This window comes from Chironomus tepperi, unplaced genomic scaffold (assembly GCF_022539635.2).
Source record: "Chironomus tepperi strain 1889 unplaced genomic scaffold, CSIRO-AGI_Ctep_v1 contig_412, whole genome shotgun sequence".
In the NCBI taxonomy this organism is placed as follows: Eukaryota; Metazoa; Arthropoda; class Insecta; order Diptera; family Chironomidae; genus Chironomus; species Chironomus tepperi.
In genome coordinates, this window is record NW_027226534.1 from 388020 (window position 1) to 401385 (window position 13366).

General features: G+C 32.5%; 3 protein-coding genes across 3 annotated transcripts; all 3 read left to right on the forward strand.

Moving 5' to 3' along the window:
- The first annotated feature begins 3196 nt into the window (after window positions 1-3196).
- Window positions 3197-5356, forward strand: LOC139097002 (medium-chain specific acyl-CoA dehydrogenase, mitochondrial-like). The gene is made up of 4 exons (XM_070648762.1): window positions 3197-3263; window positions 3942-4190; window positions 4248-4347; window positions 4401-5356. The coding sequence occupies exons 1-4, from the start codon at window positions 3249-3251 to the stop codon at window positions 5294-5296; spliced, it is 1260 nt and encodes a 419-aa protein (XP_070504863.1). The 5' UTR covers window positions 3197-3248; the 3' UTR covers window positions 5297-5356.
- Window positions 5357-5536: 180 nt separating this feature from the next.
- On the forward strand, window positions 5537-8406 carry LOC139097074 (medium-chain specific acyl-CoA dehydrogenase, mitochondrial-like). Its single transcript, XM_070648837.1, has 4 exons — window positions 5537-5662; window positions 6889-7137; window positions 7206-7305; window positions 7376-8406. Exons 1-4 carry the CDS (start codon window positions 5648-5650, stop codon window positions 8269-8271), a joined length of 1260 nt encoding a protein of 419 aa, XP_070504938.1. The 5' UTR covers window positions 5537-5647; the 3' UTR covers window positions 8272-8406.
- Window positions 8407-8924: 518 nt separating this feature from the next.
- LOC139097065 (medium-chain specific acyl-CoA dehydrogenase, mitochondrial-like) lies at window positions 8925-12141 on the forward strand. The gene is made up of 4 exons (XM_070648828.1): window positions 8925-9062; window positions 9685-9933; window positions 10044-10143; window positions 11024-12141. The coding sequence occupies exons 1-4, from the start codon at window positions 9048-9050 to the stop codon at window positions 11914-11916; spliced, it is 1257 nt and encodes a 418-aa protein (XP_070504929.1). The 5' UTR covers window positions 8925-9047; the 3' UTR covers window positions 11917-12141.
- Window positions 12142-13366: the final 1225 nt, after the last annotated feature.

Here is a 13366-nt window from a genome sequence, read left to right on the forward strand (position 1 = left end):
TTTGGATAATGATAAACAAAACATGTTACAAAATGCAGTAATTGATAATAAAAACTTAGAAGTTCACAAATATCTTTGGCAAAAAATTCCAACAATTTTCAATTCTGCTGAAATTTTAGATTTTATTAACAATTATTGTATTGACGGGTTTCACATTTTACACGATGCTACTTACTATAATGTCAAAGAAATCGCCGAATTTACATGGTCACAAATTCAAATTTACATCAGCAATAAAGATGATCAGGTTAAATATTTAACTAAATTAACAACATTAAACAAGAATATACATGATTTAGCAATAGAAAATAAATCAAAAGATCCAGAAATAGTCAAATGGGTTAAGGAGCTGATGCAAAAATACGAAATTACTTTCTAAAATATTATTTATAAAATATCATCATATATTTAGGATCTGCGACTTAAATTATTAATTTAAGTATAACTAATAAAACATAAATCAAATAATTACACAAAAAGGTGAGAAATTTTACTAAAAATTAATTATAAAAACTGATAAAATATTTTCAAAATCCAACAGGATGCATCTGTACCACATCCTTTGCATGACAAGAATTCTTTGCGGCATTCTTTTAAAATTTTCATTAAATTCTGGACTTTTAATTTTTCTCATATTAACTTGAACACAATCATGTGTCTCAACACTGGATTTTTGATGTGCTTTATGGACATGCTTTAAATGATTTACTGCATATTACATGCGGGTAAGTTCAACAAATAGTTTTAAAATATCATTTCCACCTTCATATATTCAGTATATCTTTAAATCTCTTAAGAATCTTTCAACACCAGCAACAATCCCATACCACCAATGAATTTGAATTGTTTCATCATAAATATACCAAGCACTTATCGATGCAAATATTTTAGAAATTGCAACTTCAAGATAAAAATCATTTGATCAAGATTAATATTACCAGACAGCATTGATTTACAAACTGAAACATTGACATTCTCTTTAATTAAAAAAGCATTACGTTTGGGGAAAAACGCAATTTTTGAGTACTTAATTTACAAACTTTGCTATTACAACTTACCCATTTCTGATCACTAATATCATACTCGGATCAACAAATAGTCTTGTTGATCATTGCAACTTGTTCATCATTAAATGGCATTGGATATGGAAACAGTTTAGAATGTTCAAGTTTTCCATGAAAAATGTTGTGAACAAATAATGGATTTCTGTTATTTAACCATTTTCTATCAAATACTTTAGAAATTGCAACTTCAAGATAAAATCATTTGATCCAAGATTAATATTACCAGACAGCTTAATTACAGGAACTCAACCCCCTGTCCCGTATCTCCATATTTTAAATATGTCTACATCTAAATTTAAGGTTAATTAGTCACAGTTTTTTCGTGCCACAAGTAGGTTTGACTTAGTTATCTTTAAATTGAGGTTAATGCACCAAGCATTAATATTGAAATACACAAAATTCGACCTTTGAGATGTTACAAAGTCAGCCTTTCTTTATCACTGTCGCATGTTCTTCTTCTTGGCATTTTAAATATAAATTTAACTTTGTTATTTTAAAATTATTTTTAATTTCATTCATTATTTTAGAAATTTTTAATTAATTATTCGCAATTATATTGTAATTTAAAAAAAATGAGATTGTTTTGAAATTTTCATATATTTTTGAATTTTAATAAATGTTCGTTTTTTGAGATATAATTTTTGAAAATTTAAATTAAACTTGATAAAATTTTGAATTAAAAAACTGTTTTTAACAAAATTTCAATTTTAAAAATGAATTAAAATTTAAATATTTTATTATCTTTGTTAATTTTACTAATATGAATATATAGTTTTAATACAAATTTAAAAAAAAACCTTTTTCAAAATTATTTCAAATTTATTAAAATTAAGACAATTTTAAATATTTTATAAATTTATTTTTTGAAATTTTCATATTCACATTCAAATTTTAAATTTAAGTTTTCAGTGAAATCATTATTTTTGACTCGCTGGATTACATTTGAGGAATCATCAAATGTATTCTAGATCCTAACATCTGTGCCTGAAAATTCCAATCCACCAATGAAAACTGCATCTTAATTGGTCCTTCCAGTGTCGAGAAATTTCAAAAAAAAAGCTTTCATATTTTCCTACAGATCAATGTATGGTGTCAATGTTCTTATGGTCCGTGACCCATTTCATTACTAGTTTAGAATTGGTTTAAAAAAATTGAAAAACTCGTTAAATATCGCAACTTACACATTATTAGCCGATTAAAGTCAAATTCATTTTATATAAGCCCTAAAATTTTTATTTTTCACTGCACACTTAGTGCTAAGCCTATACAAAAAATGGAAACACTTAATGGCACTTTAAATTTTTTTTTTGCGGCAAACAGGTTGTCCACCACTGATATAAACACTAATTGAAAAATATCAGTAGGGATTTTTTACACAAAAAAAAAAAAAATATTTTTTTCCTTATCACAAAGATAATTGCAATCTTTTGGGTTCGTTAGCTTTTTACGTTCACTTTTCAGAAGAGTCAGTGTGGATATGACTTACTTATTTACTTTTCTAGCTGTACAGATCAATTGTGATCCACGGTTTTTCTTAGTTTGTGTCTGAAACTGGATCTATCGCTGACAATCGCTTGCCAATTACCGATGCCAAGTTCATAGCCATCTCTAACGACATCGTCATTATAGGAATTTGAGTATAATGGAATATCCTATGTGGAACTCGCTTAATTCGTCCTCCTCTCCCTAACAGGCACAGAGACTACTTTAAGGTATTGTAATGGTTTTTTTGAACCATGACAGCATGCTCTTTGCTTGTATGGGTCTGTTGCTGGCTATTTCAGCTAGTTTGTATAAATTCTCTGTCCGCATGCTGAGCTTACATTATTTCATCACTGTTATGTAGATTTTGGAGCTCCACGGCGTTTTTTCTCTTACGGATTCGAATTAAGAATGGTGTAATAAGCTTGGAATTCTTTCCCAACACTGACATCCACAATGTGAATCCCTTAACAAAATTGTAAAGCCTTTCCTTCCTTTATCAAGCAATATATGATTTCCAAACAGTCTCTTAAGGGTCATATGCTTATTATGTATCAATCTATGCGGTTAAAAGGGAATGAGGAGTTTTATGAGTGACGCAACAAATGAACGAACCTTTATCAAAACTCAATTTTTTTCATATCTTTATTCTTGCATTAGATTCATTTGATAGTAGAGTTTTCATAGAGTCGGTTCTGTGTTATGGCTTTGTCTAAGGTAAAAGAAAAAAAAAAAAAAAAAACAAATTGTTATAAGAATTTAACTTTAATTTTTGAAATTTAATTTAACATTTTTGCTTCAAATTTATATTATTTAATTGAAAATATTTTGAAATTTTTGCAAGTTAAAAAACAGGAATTTTCAAAAATAAATATTTACAATTTATAAAATCAAAATTTAATTCATTTTAATCTTTGAAACTTGTCAACTTTGAGTTTAAAATTATAAAGAATGATAAATTATTTATTAACCTGACTGTAGATTTTTTAAAAAGTGAAAACATTTGAAATTTAAAAATTTTTAATTATAATGACAAAAAAAAATTAAATTTTGAAAATTATATAATAAATTTAATCCTCTAAATGCGGCCAAAAATATCGAATTTTTTGATAAAATGAAAGCTCAAAAATTGATAAACTTATGCCAAGGACTAGTGGAAGGGATTATGACAATTTTCTTATTTTTGATGTTTATAATTAAAAATTCCAAAAATATTTATTTATCTATAATCCATAGATCAATAATCACAGGTGGTTTATTTGATTTAACAATTTATTTTAGTTTTTTGAGTTTTTATTTTTTGATTAAGCATTTAAACAGTTTAAGAACAGATAAACTTGAGGATCTGCAACTCAAAATTTAAACATCTCTTGCCATTTTTCTTTGTCTATTTAGATTACATCGGTTTTACGGCCACTTTCAGTTCGTGCCTTTTCAACCTCACCTCGTCTCTTAAACGAGGAATCTCGTGGACCATGCTTTGCCTTGTCAGATGAACAAAAAGAGCTTCAAGCACTTGCAAGGAAATTTGCTCGTGAAGAAATTCTTCCAGTTGCTGCAAAACTTGATCAAACTGGAGAATATCCATGGGAGATTATCAAGAAGGCTTGGGAAATTGGACTTATGAATCACTCAATTCCTGAGGTACCAGATCATAGTTAAGGCTAATTTCTTAGATAATTAATTTAAATTTTTTTATAGCATTGCGGTGGACATAAGTTAAGTAATCTGACATCATGTATAATGGCTGAAGAAATTGCTTATGCATGTAGTGGTGTCCAGACAGCTATGGAAGCATCAGGTAAGCAAACCTGTTGTTCCATTTATCGACAAACTTCTTAATCTTTTTTTTAGGTCTTGGTCAGACACCTGTCGCCCTTTTTGGTTCAAAGGAACAACAGAAAAAGTATCTTGGACGTCTTGTTGAACAACCATTAGTTGCTGCATATGCCGTCACTGAACCAGTTGCTGGATCAGATGTTAATGGCATCAAATCTCGTGCAGTTAAGAAAGGTGATGAATACATCCTTAATGGACAAAAGATGTGGATCACAAATGGTGGAGTTGCCAATTGGTATTTCGTTCTTGCAAGAACTTCAGATGATCCAAAAGCACCAGCATCAAAAGCATTTACAGGATTCATTGTTGAACGTGATTGGCCAGGTGTGACTCCAGGACGCAAAGAGATTAACATGGGACAACGTACAAGTGACACACGTGGAATTACGTTTGAGGATGTCAGAATTCCAAAAGAAAATGTTTTGATTGGAGAAGGAGCTGGATTTAAGATTGCCATGGGTACATTTGATTTGACAAGAGCCCCTGTTGCTGCTGGTGCTACAGGATTGTCACAAAGAGCATATGATGAAGCTCTTAAATATTCAATGGAACGAAAGACATTCGGAGTTCCAATTGCAAATCATCAAGCTGTTCAATTTATGTTGGCTGACATGGCAATCGGTGTTGAGCTTTCAAGATTAGCTTACTGGCGTGCAGCATGGGAAATCGATCAAGGCAGACGCAACTCATATGAAGCATCAATTGCCAAATGCTTCGCAGCTGACCAAGCAAACAAGATTGCATCTGATGCAGTACAAATCTTTGGTGGAAATGGATTCAATTCTGATTATCCAGTAGAGAAGCTCATGAGAGATGCAAAAATTTATCAAATTTATGAAGGAACATCACAAATTCAAAGAATGATTATTGCAAGAAATGCTTTTGAACGTGCAAAGCAAATGAATTCTTAAACAAATTTTAGAATTATTTTTGAAATAAATAAAAATGTCTATGGAAGATTTAAGAAGAAATCATATAACGTTATTTAACATATTAAATCCTCAGAATATCTCAAAACATTGCAACTAAAACAATAAAACATAAACAAAAACATCCAGTTTCACTTTCAGTTCAATTCATTTTTCAACTCATAAGTATTTATATAGAATAAAATTTTGATTGAAAAACATTTGAAGTGTTTAATAAAAAGAGAAAAAATTTGATTTTCAGTTTTTTTTTTAATTTGTGCTGAGAGCTAAAGTAATTATTAATATTGGGAGCTCATTTGATTGTGAGACTTTGATCAAGTTGGTTTTAAAATTATGGCGTTGTCTAAGGTAAGATAGACATTTGGAGATTTAAATTTGACTAATTAACATTTTGAAGCAATTTTAAAATTCATTTTGTTCAGTTTTTGATAAATATAATATTTCGGACATTAATTAAATTATTAACTAAATTTTAAGGACAGTCCAGATATTTAGTTAGTGATATAACTCCCGAGATCGGGATCGGGATCTGGAATAGTACAGAAACCACGACTGAGATCGGGAGGTAGACTTAAACCAAGATCGAAGCCATGACCAAGACTGATACACGACTACAAAAGAATAATTCGGCAATTCCCGAGACAGAGTCAGAAAAATATAGTTCTTGGTACCGAGAGCCCTTACTTGACATCAGTTAGATTACACAAAAATAAATTCTTATTCTACCGTTAAAGATGCCTTAAATTTTGACAAATTTCCAAAAAAAGTCAATAAAATCGGTGTCCGAGTTTTTGGCGATTGAATTCTCGGTATCTGGGCTATTTAGTAATCACCAAAAATCGGATCTTATCTAATTAATTTAGTGTAAAATATTATCTTTATTTTATATGATTTTGCTAGGACTTCGATTTAATTTCTTATCTTGATATATAGTATACACAAGTCTTAGTTTTAGACTTAGATCTGAGACTCTATATAATAAAGCTTAATCATTTTTAATATAAAGTTTGTGATTAATGAAACTGACAAAAAATTCTGCAGAATTCTGCAAATTTTCATATAAATTATGCAAAATTTAGTTAAATTTTTGGTGTCATTTAAAAAAGATATCTGTGATTTTTAATAAATCAAGGCACTAGCTTAGAAGGTACAGAGAGTAGAAACAGCTGAAAATAAAGACCCAGGTCAGAATATCTCTAAAACTAGGTCATATAAGATAAATTCTTGCCTCAATTGAGATTTAATCTGACATTGGTCCTGTTTTTTGGAATAGTCAGGTGCCAGGCTAGTTCCAGAGCTTGTTCTATTTGTGTCACTCTCGAATACGAACTAGTGATAACAATCTGGTTTATTTATAGCTACATACTATAATATCAAAAGATTTAGATAAGAAAAAAAATTTAAATTCTTGCCAAAAAGCTGTAATTTTTTAATAATTATTATTATGTAACTCAGTGTTATCTACAATCAATTCCTTTATGGCTTCCTACAACCAACTTAAAAAGGTTTTTCCAGTGCAAAAACAAATTTATTCTGACATACTTTTTTATTTTTTTTTTATTTATTTTTAACAGATTTCTTCACTCATTCGACCTTTTTCCATTCGTGCATTTTCAACATCATCTCGCTTGCTGAGTGGCGAATCTCGTGGACCATGGTTCGGTTTGTCTGATGAACAAAAAGAATTGCAATCATTAGCGAGGAAATTCGCACGCGAAGAAATTGCACCAGTAGCTGCAAAATATGATCAATCTGGTGAATATCCATGGGATTTGTTGAAAAAGGCATGGGAGCTTGGATTGATTAATCATGGAATTCCTGAGGTGAGAAATCAGAAGAATTCGCTTAAATTTTCTGAATCTCAAATTAAAAATGCATCCCTTAATTACAGCACTGTGGTGGTCATAACTTAGGTGTATTCAACAGTTGCTTGATTGTTGAAGAGCTTGCATGGGGTTGTACTGGAATTGAATTAGCACTTGAAGGAACAGGTAATGTCTCTTAACGCCAGCCCTCAAGCCCCCAAACTTAAAATCTTTACTAAAATCTTTACAAATACAGGCTTAGGACAAACGCCAGTCATTCTTTTTGGATCACCTGAACAGCAGAAAAAATATCTCGGACGTCTTGTCGAAGAACCACTTTTAGCAGCTTATTGTGTCACAGAGCCAGCAGCTGGATCAGATGTTGGTGGACTTAAGTGTCGTGCTGTTAAAAAAGGTGATGAATATATCCTCAATGGACAGAAAATGTGGATTACAAATGCCGGAGTTGCCAATTGGTATTTCGTTCTTGCAAGAACTTCAGATGATCCAAAAGCACCAGCATCAAAAGCATTTACAGGATTCATTGTTGAACGTGATTGGCCAGGTGTGACACCAGGACGTAAAGAGATTAATATGGGACAACGTGCAAGTGACACACGTGGAGTTACATTCGAGGATGTCAGAATTCCAAAAGAAAATGTTTTGATTGGTGAAGGTTCTGGATTTAAAATTTCAATGGGCACTTTCGATCTCACACGTCCACCAACTGCTGCAGGTGCTACTGGATTGGCACAAAGAGCATATGATGAAGCTCTCAAATATTCAATGGAACGAAAGACATTCGGAGTTCCAATTGCAAATCATCAAGCTGTTCAATTTATGTTGGCTGACATGGCAATCGGTGTTGAGCTTTCAAGATTAGCTTACTGGCGTGCAGCATGGGAAATCGATCAAGGTAGACGCAACTCATATGAAGCATCAATTGCCAAATGCTTCGCCGCTGATCAAGCAAACAAGATTGCAGCTGATGCAGTACAAATCTTCGGTGGAAATGGATTCAATTCTGATTATCCAGTAGAGAAGCTCATGAGAGATGCAAAGATCTTCCAGATTTATGAAGGAACATCACAAATTCAAAGAATGATTATTGCAAGAAATGCTTTTGAAAGAGCAAGGCAAATGATTTCATAATGTACTTAATTTGTAATCTTCAGAAAGGCTTTTTTTAGCTTTGAGACTTTATAATCAATGTGACTTAATACTTAATGAATATATTTGTGATAAAAATAAATAAATGACAAAATTTGCTAAATTGATAAAACTTAAGCAATTCTTTGAATTCAAAATTGGATCTGTAAGCATACGAGGATAGCATAAGGTGTGAAAATATACAGGATTCATGCACCAGGTCTAAAGTTTCCCAAATTCTCAGTTTGGATGAATGAAATGAGGAGACCGAGAATTTGGCAACTCTTACTCATGTCTAAGTTACACCAGTCTGATGCCCGATTTTTCGCTACATCAGTGCAAATAATCGGATCAGTATGAAATTCAAGCAACTCAGTAAGATTTAGACTTTTGCTAGTATTCGTGTCATGTATGGAATGATCATGTGCGTTAGCCACACTTTGTCATTCATTAATTCCTTTAATCGTCAGTATTTAGCAAAAGGAAGAAAAGGTACAAAGGTATAATTTCATAATCTTATCATTAACTACCTATACATTTTAAAAATAAACCAAGTTTCACATTCAATCTTTTGTATTTAATCCTCTCATTTTGCTCTCTCATTCTCAGTCAATGCTTCGAGCTGTTGAGGGGTTTTTAACAACTAGCAAAAAAAAACATCAATTTCACTCTCATTCGTAGCTTAATCGTCACCAACATCACATTAAAATTCTTAAATTCTCTTCATATTTTGATTATATTTTGGTGTAATTTTGATAAAATAGTACTGATTACAAGTCATGGCATTGTCTAAGGTAAGTGAAGGAAATCATTTTGGATTTATTGATAAAAAAATTCCGGTTTTGAAAAAAAAAACACACAAAACAATTAAAAAAAATCCAAAATCATATTTTGGGTTTAAATTTTTTTTATCTAAATAATGAACCAATTAAGATAAAAAGCACGCTAAGCTCATTTGATAGCCAAAAAGTAGAACTTAATCCAAAGTACTAAGTTTTGTTTTGAATTGACGTTTTATATGAGATAAGATTCCGTGTACACAGTCGATCGCGGCTCAAAGTCCAATTTTCATGTTCACTTTTTCCTATTTTATTTTTCTAAGTCATTCGTGTGTTTGCCGATTATGTGAACTTATTTATGAGTTAAAAATTGAATATTTTGTAAAAATATGTAAGATGTAAACAAGATTGGATGTTAATTTGTATATCAAACCTGTTTCTGAGATTATTCTAGAAAAAACACGAAAATTTACATGAAAATTATCCTAAAATTTAAAATTATGACCAAGAGTCATTAAAAATGCATCAAAATATCAGGCAAAATTACTAAAAATTTAAATTTAAATTTAGAAACTTTACAACAATTTTCTGGACCAAAACATTATGAATAAAAAACAAAAACAACTTTCCATTTCAGATTTCATCATTCATTCGACCAATTTCGGTTCGTGCCTTTTCAACATCATCTCGTCTCTTAAATGAAGAGTCGCGTGGACCATGGTTTGCTCTATCTGATGAGCAAAAAGAGCTACAAGCATTAGCAAGGAAATTTGCTCGTGAAGAAATCGCACCAGCAGCTCCAAAGTATGATAAAACTGGTGAATATCCATGGGATTTGGTGAAGAAGGCATGGGAACTTGGATTGATTAATCATGGAATTCCAGAGGTAAGGAACTAGATTTCTAATATTCTAACTAGCTGGACCACTGTCTAATACTATTCTATACAGTAAATCTTATTATTGTAATAAAATTCTAATTTTTTTCCATGTTTTAGCACTGCGGAGGTCACAAATTGGATGTCTTCACAAGTTGCTTGATGGCTGAGGAGCTCGCATGGGGTTGCACTGGAATCCAAACAGCACTTGAAGCTACAGGTTAGTTCGATATTTTTACATCAAGTTTTAATTCTTCGTTATATCTCGATTAGAAAATTTTTAGTCCCAAGCGGGAATCGAACCTGGCAGTTACCTGTATCTTGGTTTCTTAGGTCTGGAAGTGATGGATCTTACTGGATCAGGTCTGGATGACCTGGATCACTGGATCTTGGTTTTAGGTCAGGAAGTGACCAGGATCTTACTGGATCTTGGTTTAGGTCTGGAAGTGACTTGGATCTTACTGGATCTTGGTTTTTAGGTCGGAAGTGACCAGGATCTTACTGGATCTTGGTTTTTAGGTCAGGAAGTGACTATTAATCTATTACTGATCGCTGGGACTTCTGAAGTCACTCGATAAGAACGAGTACTTTTGTAATTATTCATATTTTAGCACTGCGGAGGTCACAAATTGGATGTCTTCACAAGTTGCTTGATGGCTGAGGAGCTCGCATGGGGTTGCACTGGAATCCAAACAGCACTTGAAGCTACAGGTTAGTTGATCAAGATTCTTCATATCTCGATTAGCAGTTTTTAGTCCCAAGCGGGAATCGAACCTAACATCTGCGCTCATACAAGGGACATTTTCAGGGGAGAAGATGTTTGGTGGACCTTCCCTGGTGTCACATTGCTTTTCTATTACTATTCCTCTTTCACTTCTAACTTGAACAGCATTATTTGGCTAATCCATTAAAAATTTGGCACTTAGCCACCGTGACTTTAACCTGGTGCCAGATTTTTGACTAGTCTGACACGAGATCACACTCACGTTTTGCCAATGCTAGATTTTTGGGCGATTCTAATTTATAAAACAGTCTGAAAAATGGGCGAAGCTTAAAGACAAGAAATAATGTTCAATTTATAATAATATCTTAAATTCTAGGTCTTGGTCAGACACCTGTCATCCTTGCTGGATCAAAGGAGCAACAAAAGAAATATCTTGGACGTCTTATTGAAGAACCACTTCTTGCTGCATACTGTGTCACTGAACCAGTTGCTGGATCAGATGTTAATGGCATCAAATCTCGTGCAGTTAAGAAAGGTGATGAATATATCCTTAATGGACAAAAGATGTGGATCACAAATGGTGGAGTTGCCAATTGGTATTTCGTTCTTGCAAGAACTTCAGATGATCCAAAAGCACCAGCATCAAAAGCATTTACAGGATTCATTGTTGAACGTGACTGGCCAGGTGTAACACCAGGACGTAAAGAGATTAATATGGGACAACGTGCAAGTGACACACGTGGAATTACATTTGAGGATGTCAGAATTCCAAAAGAAAATGTTTTGGTCGGTGAAGGAGCTGGATTTAAGATTGCCATGGGTACATTTGATTTGACACGTCCACCAGTTGCCGCTGGTGCTACTGGATTGGCACAAAGAGCATATGATGAAGCTCTTAAATATTCAATGGAACGAAAGACATTCGGAGTTCCAATTGCAAATCATCAAGCTGTTCAATTCATGTTGGCTGACATGGCAATCGGTGTTGAACTTTCCAGATTGGCTTACTGGCGTGCAGCATGGGAGGTTGATCAAGGTAGACGCAACTCATATGAAGCATCTATTGCCAAATGCTTTGCCGCTGATCAAGCAAACAAGATTGCATCTGATGCAGTACAAATCTTTGGTGGAAATGGATTCAATTCCGAATATCCAGTAGAGAAGCTCATGAGAGATGCAAAGATCTTCCAGATTTATGAAGGAACATCACAGATTCAAAGACTTATTATTTCAAGGAGCGCATTCGAACGTGCAAAACAAATGAACTAAATCAATGAGGAACTGGTGTGTTTAGAATTAAACGAAAATAGAGTCCATTAATCCCTTCATTTTAATCCTAAAATGAACATTAATATCCAAAAATTACCATTTTTTACAATTTTTTAAATTTACACCGTTTTTAACAATTTAATAAAATCAAAAGCTAATTGGATAGACTTAATACAAAATATATAGAAATTAAGTACCTTAATAAAATTTTATTAAAGAAAATTATTTTGTTGACTTTTCAAATAAAATTCAATTGGTTATTGCAAGGCGACAAAGTTGTGGTGTCGGGATAGCGTTGAATCGACTTGATCCACTATGATGAGTTGGCTATGAGAACTCGGTAGCGAAATGGTTTAGTACTTTGGTACATAATTATTGCAATATTTGTTGGTCCTGATCCAGCTATAAATTGTTGGTCTACTGGATCCAGATGTCTAATGCACCCTTATTCATTAAACAATTAATAGCCATGCATCGCCATAGCAAAGATCTGTATCTTTATGACCTGAATAGGTTCTATGATAAATCTAATTTAGCACCGATAAGTGTTCTATGCTGACTTATTCGGATTGTCAATGGGGTGGGGATGGATGGTTGGTTGGAGGTCTACCTTATCCTCCGTTATCGCAAGGGAAGTAATGGATGCAATTGGGGTAGTTCAATGGGTAAAGTAATCAGATACAGTCGTGAAAATTGCCAGTAGGAATATCATCCATAGATAATGACAATGAGGTCTAAAACCGATAGAAAATGTCGTTGACTTCTGTAGCTGTACTTAATTTTAAACACCTTAAAACATTACTCATGGCTTAAAGTTAATTACTTTCAATTATAAAGTTAATTTAAATTTTCTACAATTATGATTCTAATTTTCGTGATTTTTTTAATTAAAAAGTCTTTCTTTTTGACTTATTTAAATAGTTTTGATGTAGTTATACTTCATAAGTCTTCAATTTGCTTTTTAGTAGACAGTCATCCTCAGTACAACAAGTTAATTAACATGAAAGTGAAAAAGTTAATTTTGTTGTTTTTGGTTTTGTTCCTTAATATAAATTTACTTAAATGTGCAAGTTTTACATCATTTTTGAGTTCCAGTAGCTTCTTATCATCTTCTGATCAATCATTTGAAAGCTCCAGCAGCTCATTTTCAACAGAACAGAGCTACGAAAGTTCAAGCAGCTCTCCACCATCCTCTGAACAATCATTTGAAAGTTCCAGTAATTATCCCAGTTGGACATCGTCAGAACAAACCACAGCACCTCAAGAAACTCCTTCAGTTTCACCATGTTATACTCCATGCGATACCAATTATGAATTGAATTATGAAACTTGTGAATGTGAATGCAATAATGCATCAATGAGTGCATTTTGTGGAAACAACAATTTCATTCCAGAAACTTGTGAATGTAAAGATCATCCAAAATGTACCATGTTTTTTTGTGATTATCCA

Bases quoted from the DNA above. Each gene is read 5' to 3' on its own strand.
- LOC139097074 (XM_070648837.1), top strand. The intron at 7,138-7,205 runs GTGAGAAATCAG...CCTTAATTACAG, and splicing joins TTAATCATGGAATTCCTGAG to CACTGTGGTGGTCATAACTT. The intron at 7,306-7,375 runs GTAATGTCTCTT...TTACAAATACAG, and splicing joins ATTAGCACTTGAAGGAACAG to GCTTAGGACAAACGCCAGTC.
- LOC139097002 (XM_070648762.1), top strand. The intron at 4,191-4,247 runs GTACCAGATCAT...ATTTTTTTATAG, and splicing joins TGAATCACTCAATTCCTGAG to CATTGCGGTGGACATAAGTT. The intron at 4,348-4,400 runs GTAAGCAAACCT...TCTTTTTTTTAG, and splicing joins GACAGCTATGGAAGCATCAG to GTCTTGGTCAGACACCTGTC.
- LOC139097065 (XM_070648828.1), top strand. The intron at 9,934-10,043 runs GTAAGGAACTAG...TCCATGTTTTAG, and splicing joins TTAATCATGGAATTCCAGAG to CACTGCGGAGGTCACAAATT. The intron at 10,144-11,023 runs GTTAGTTCGATA...CTTAAATTCTAG, and splicing joins AACAGCACTTGAAGCTACAG to GTCTTGGTCAGACACCTGTC.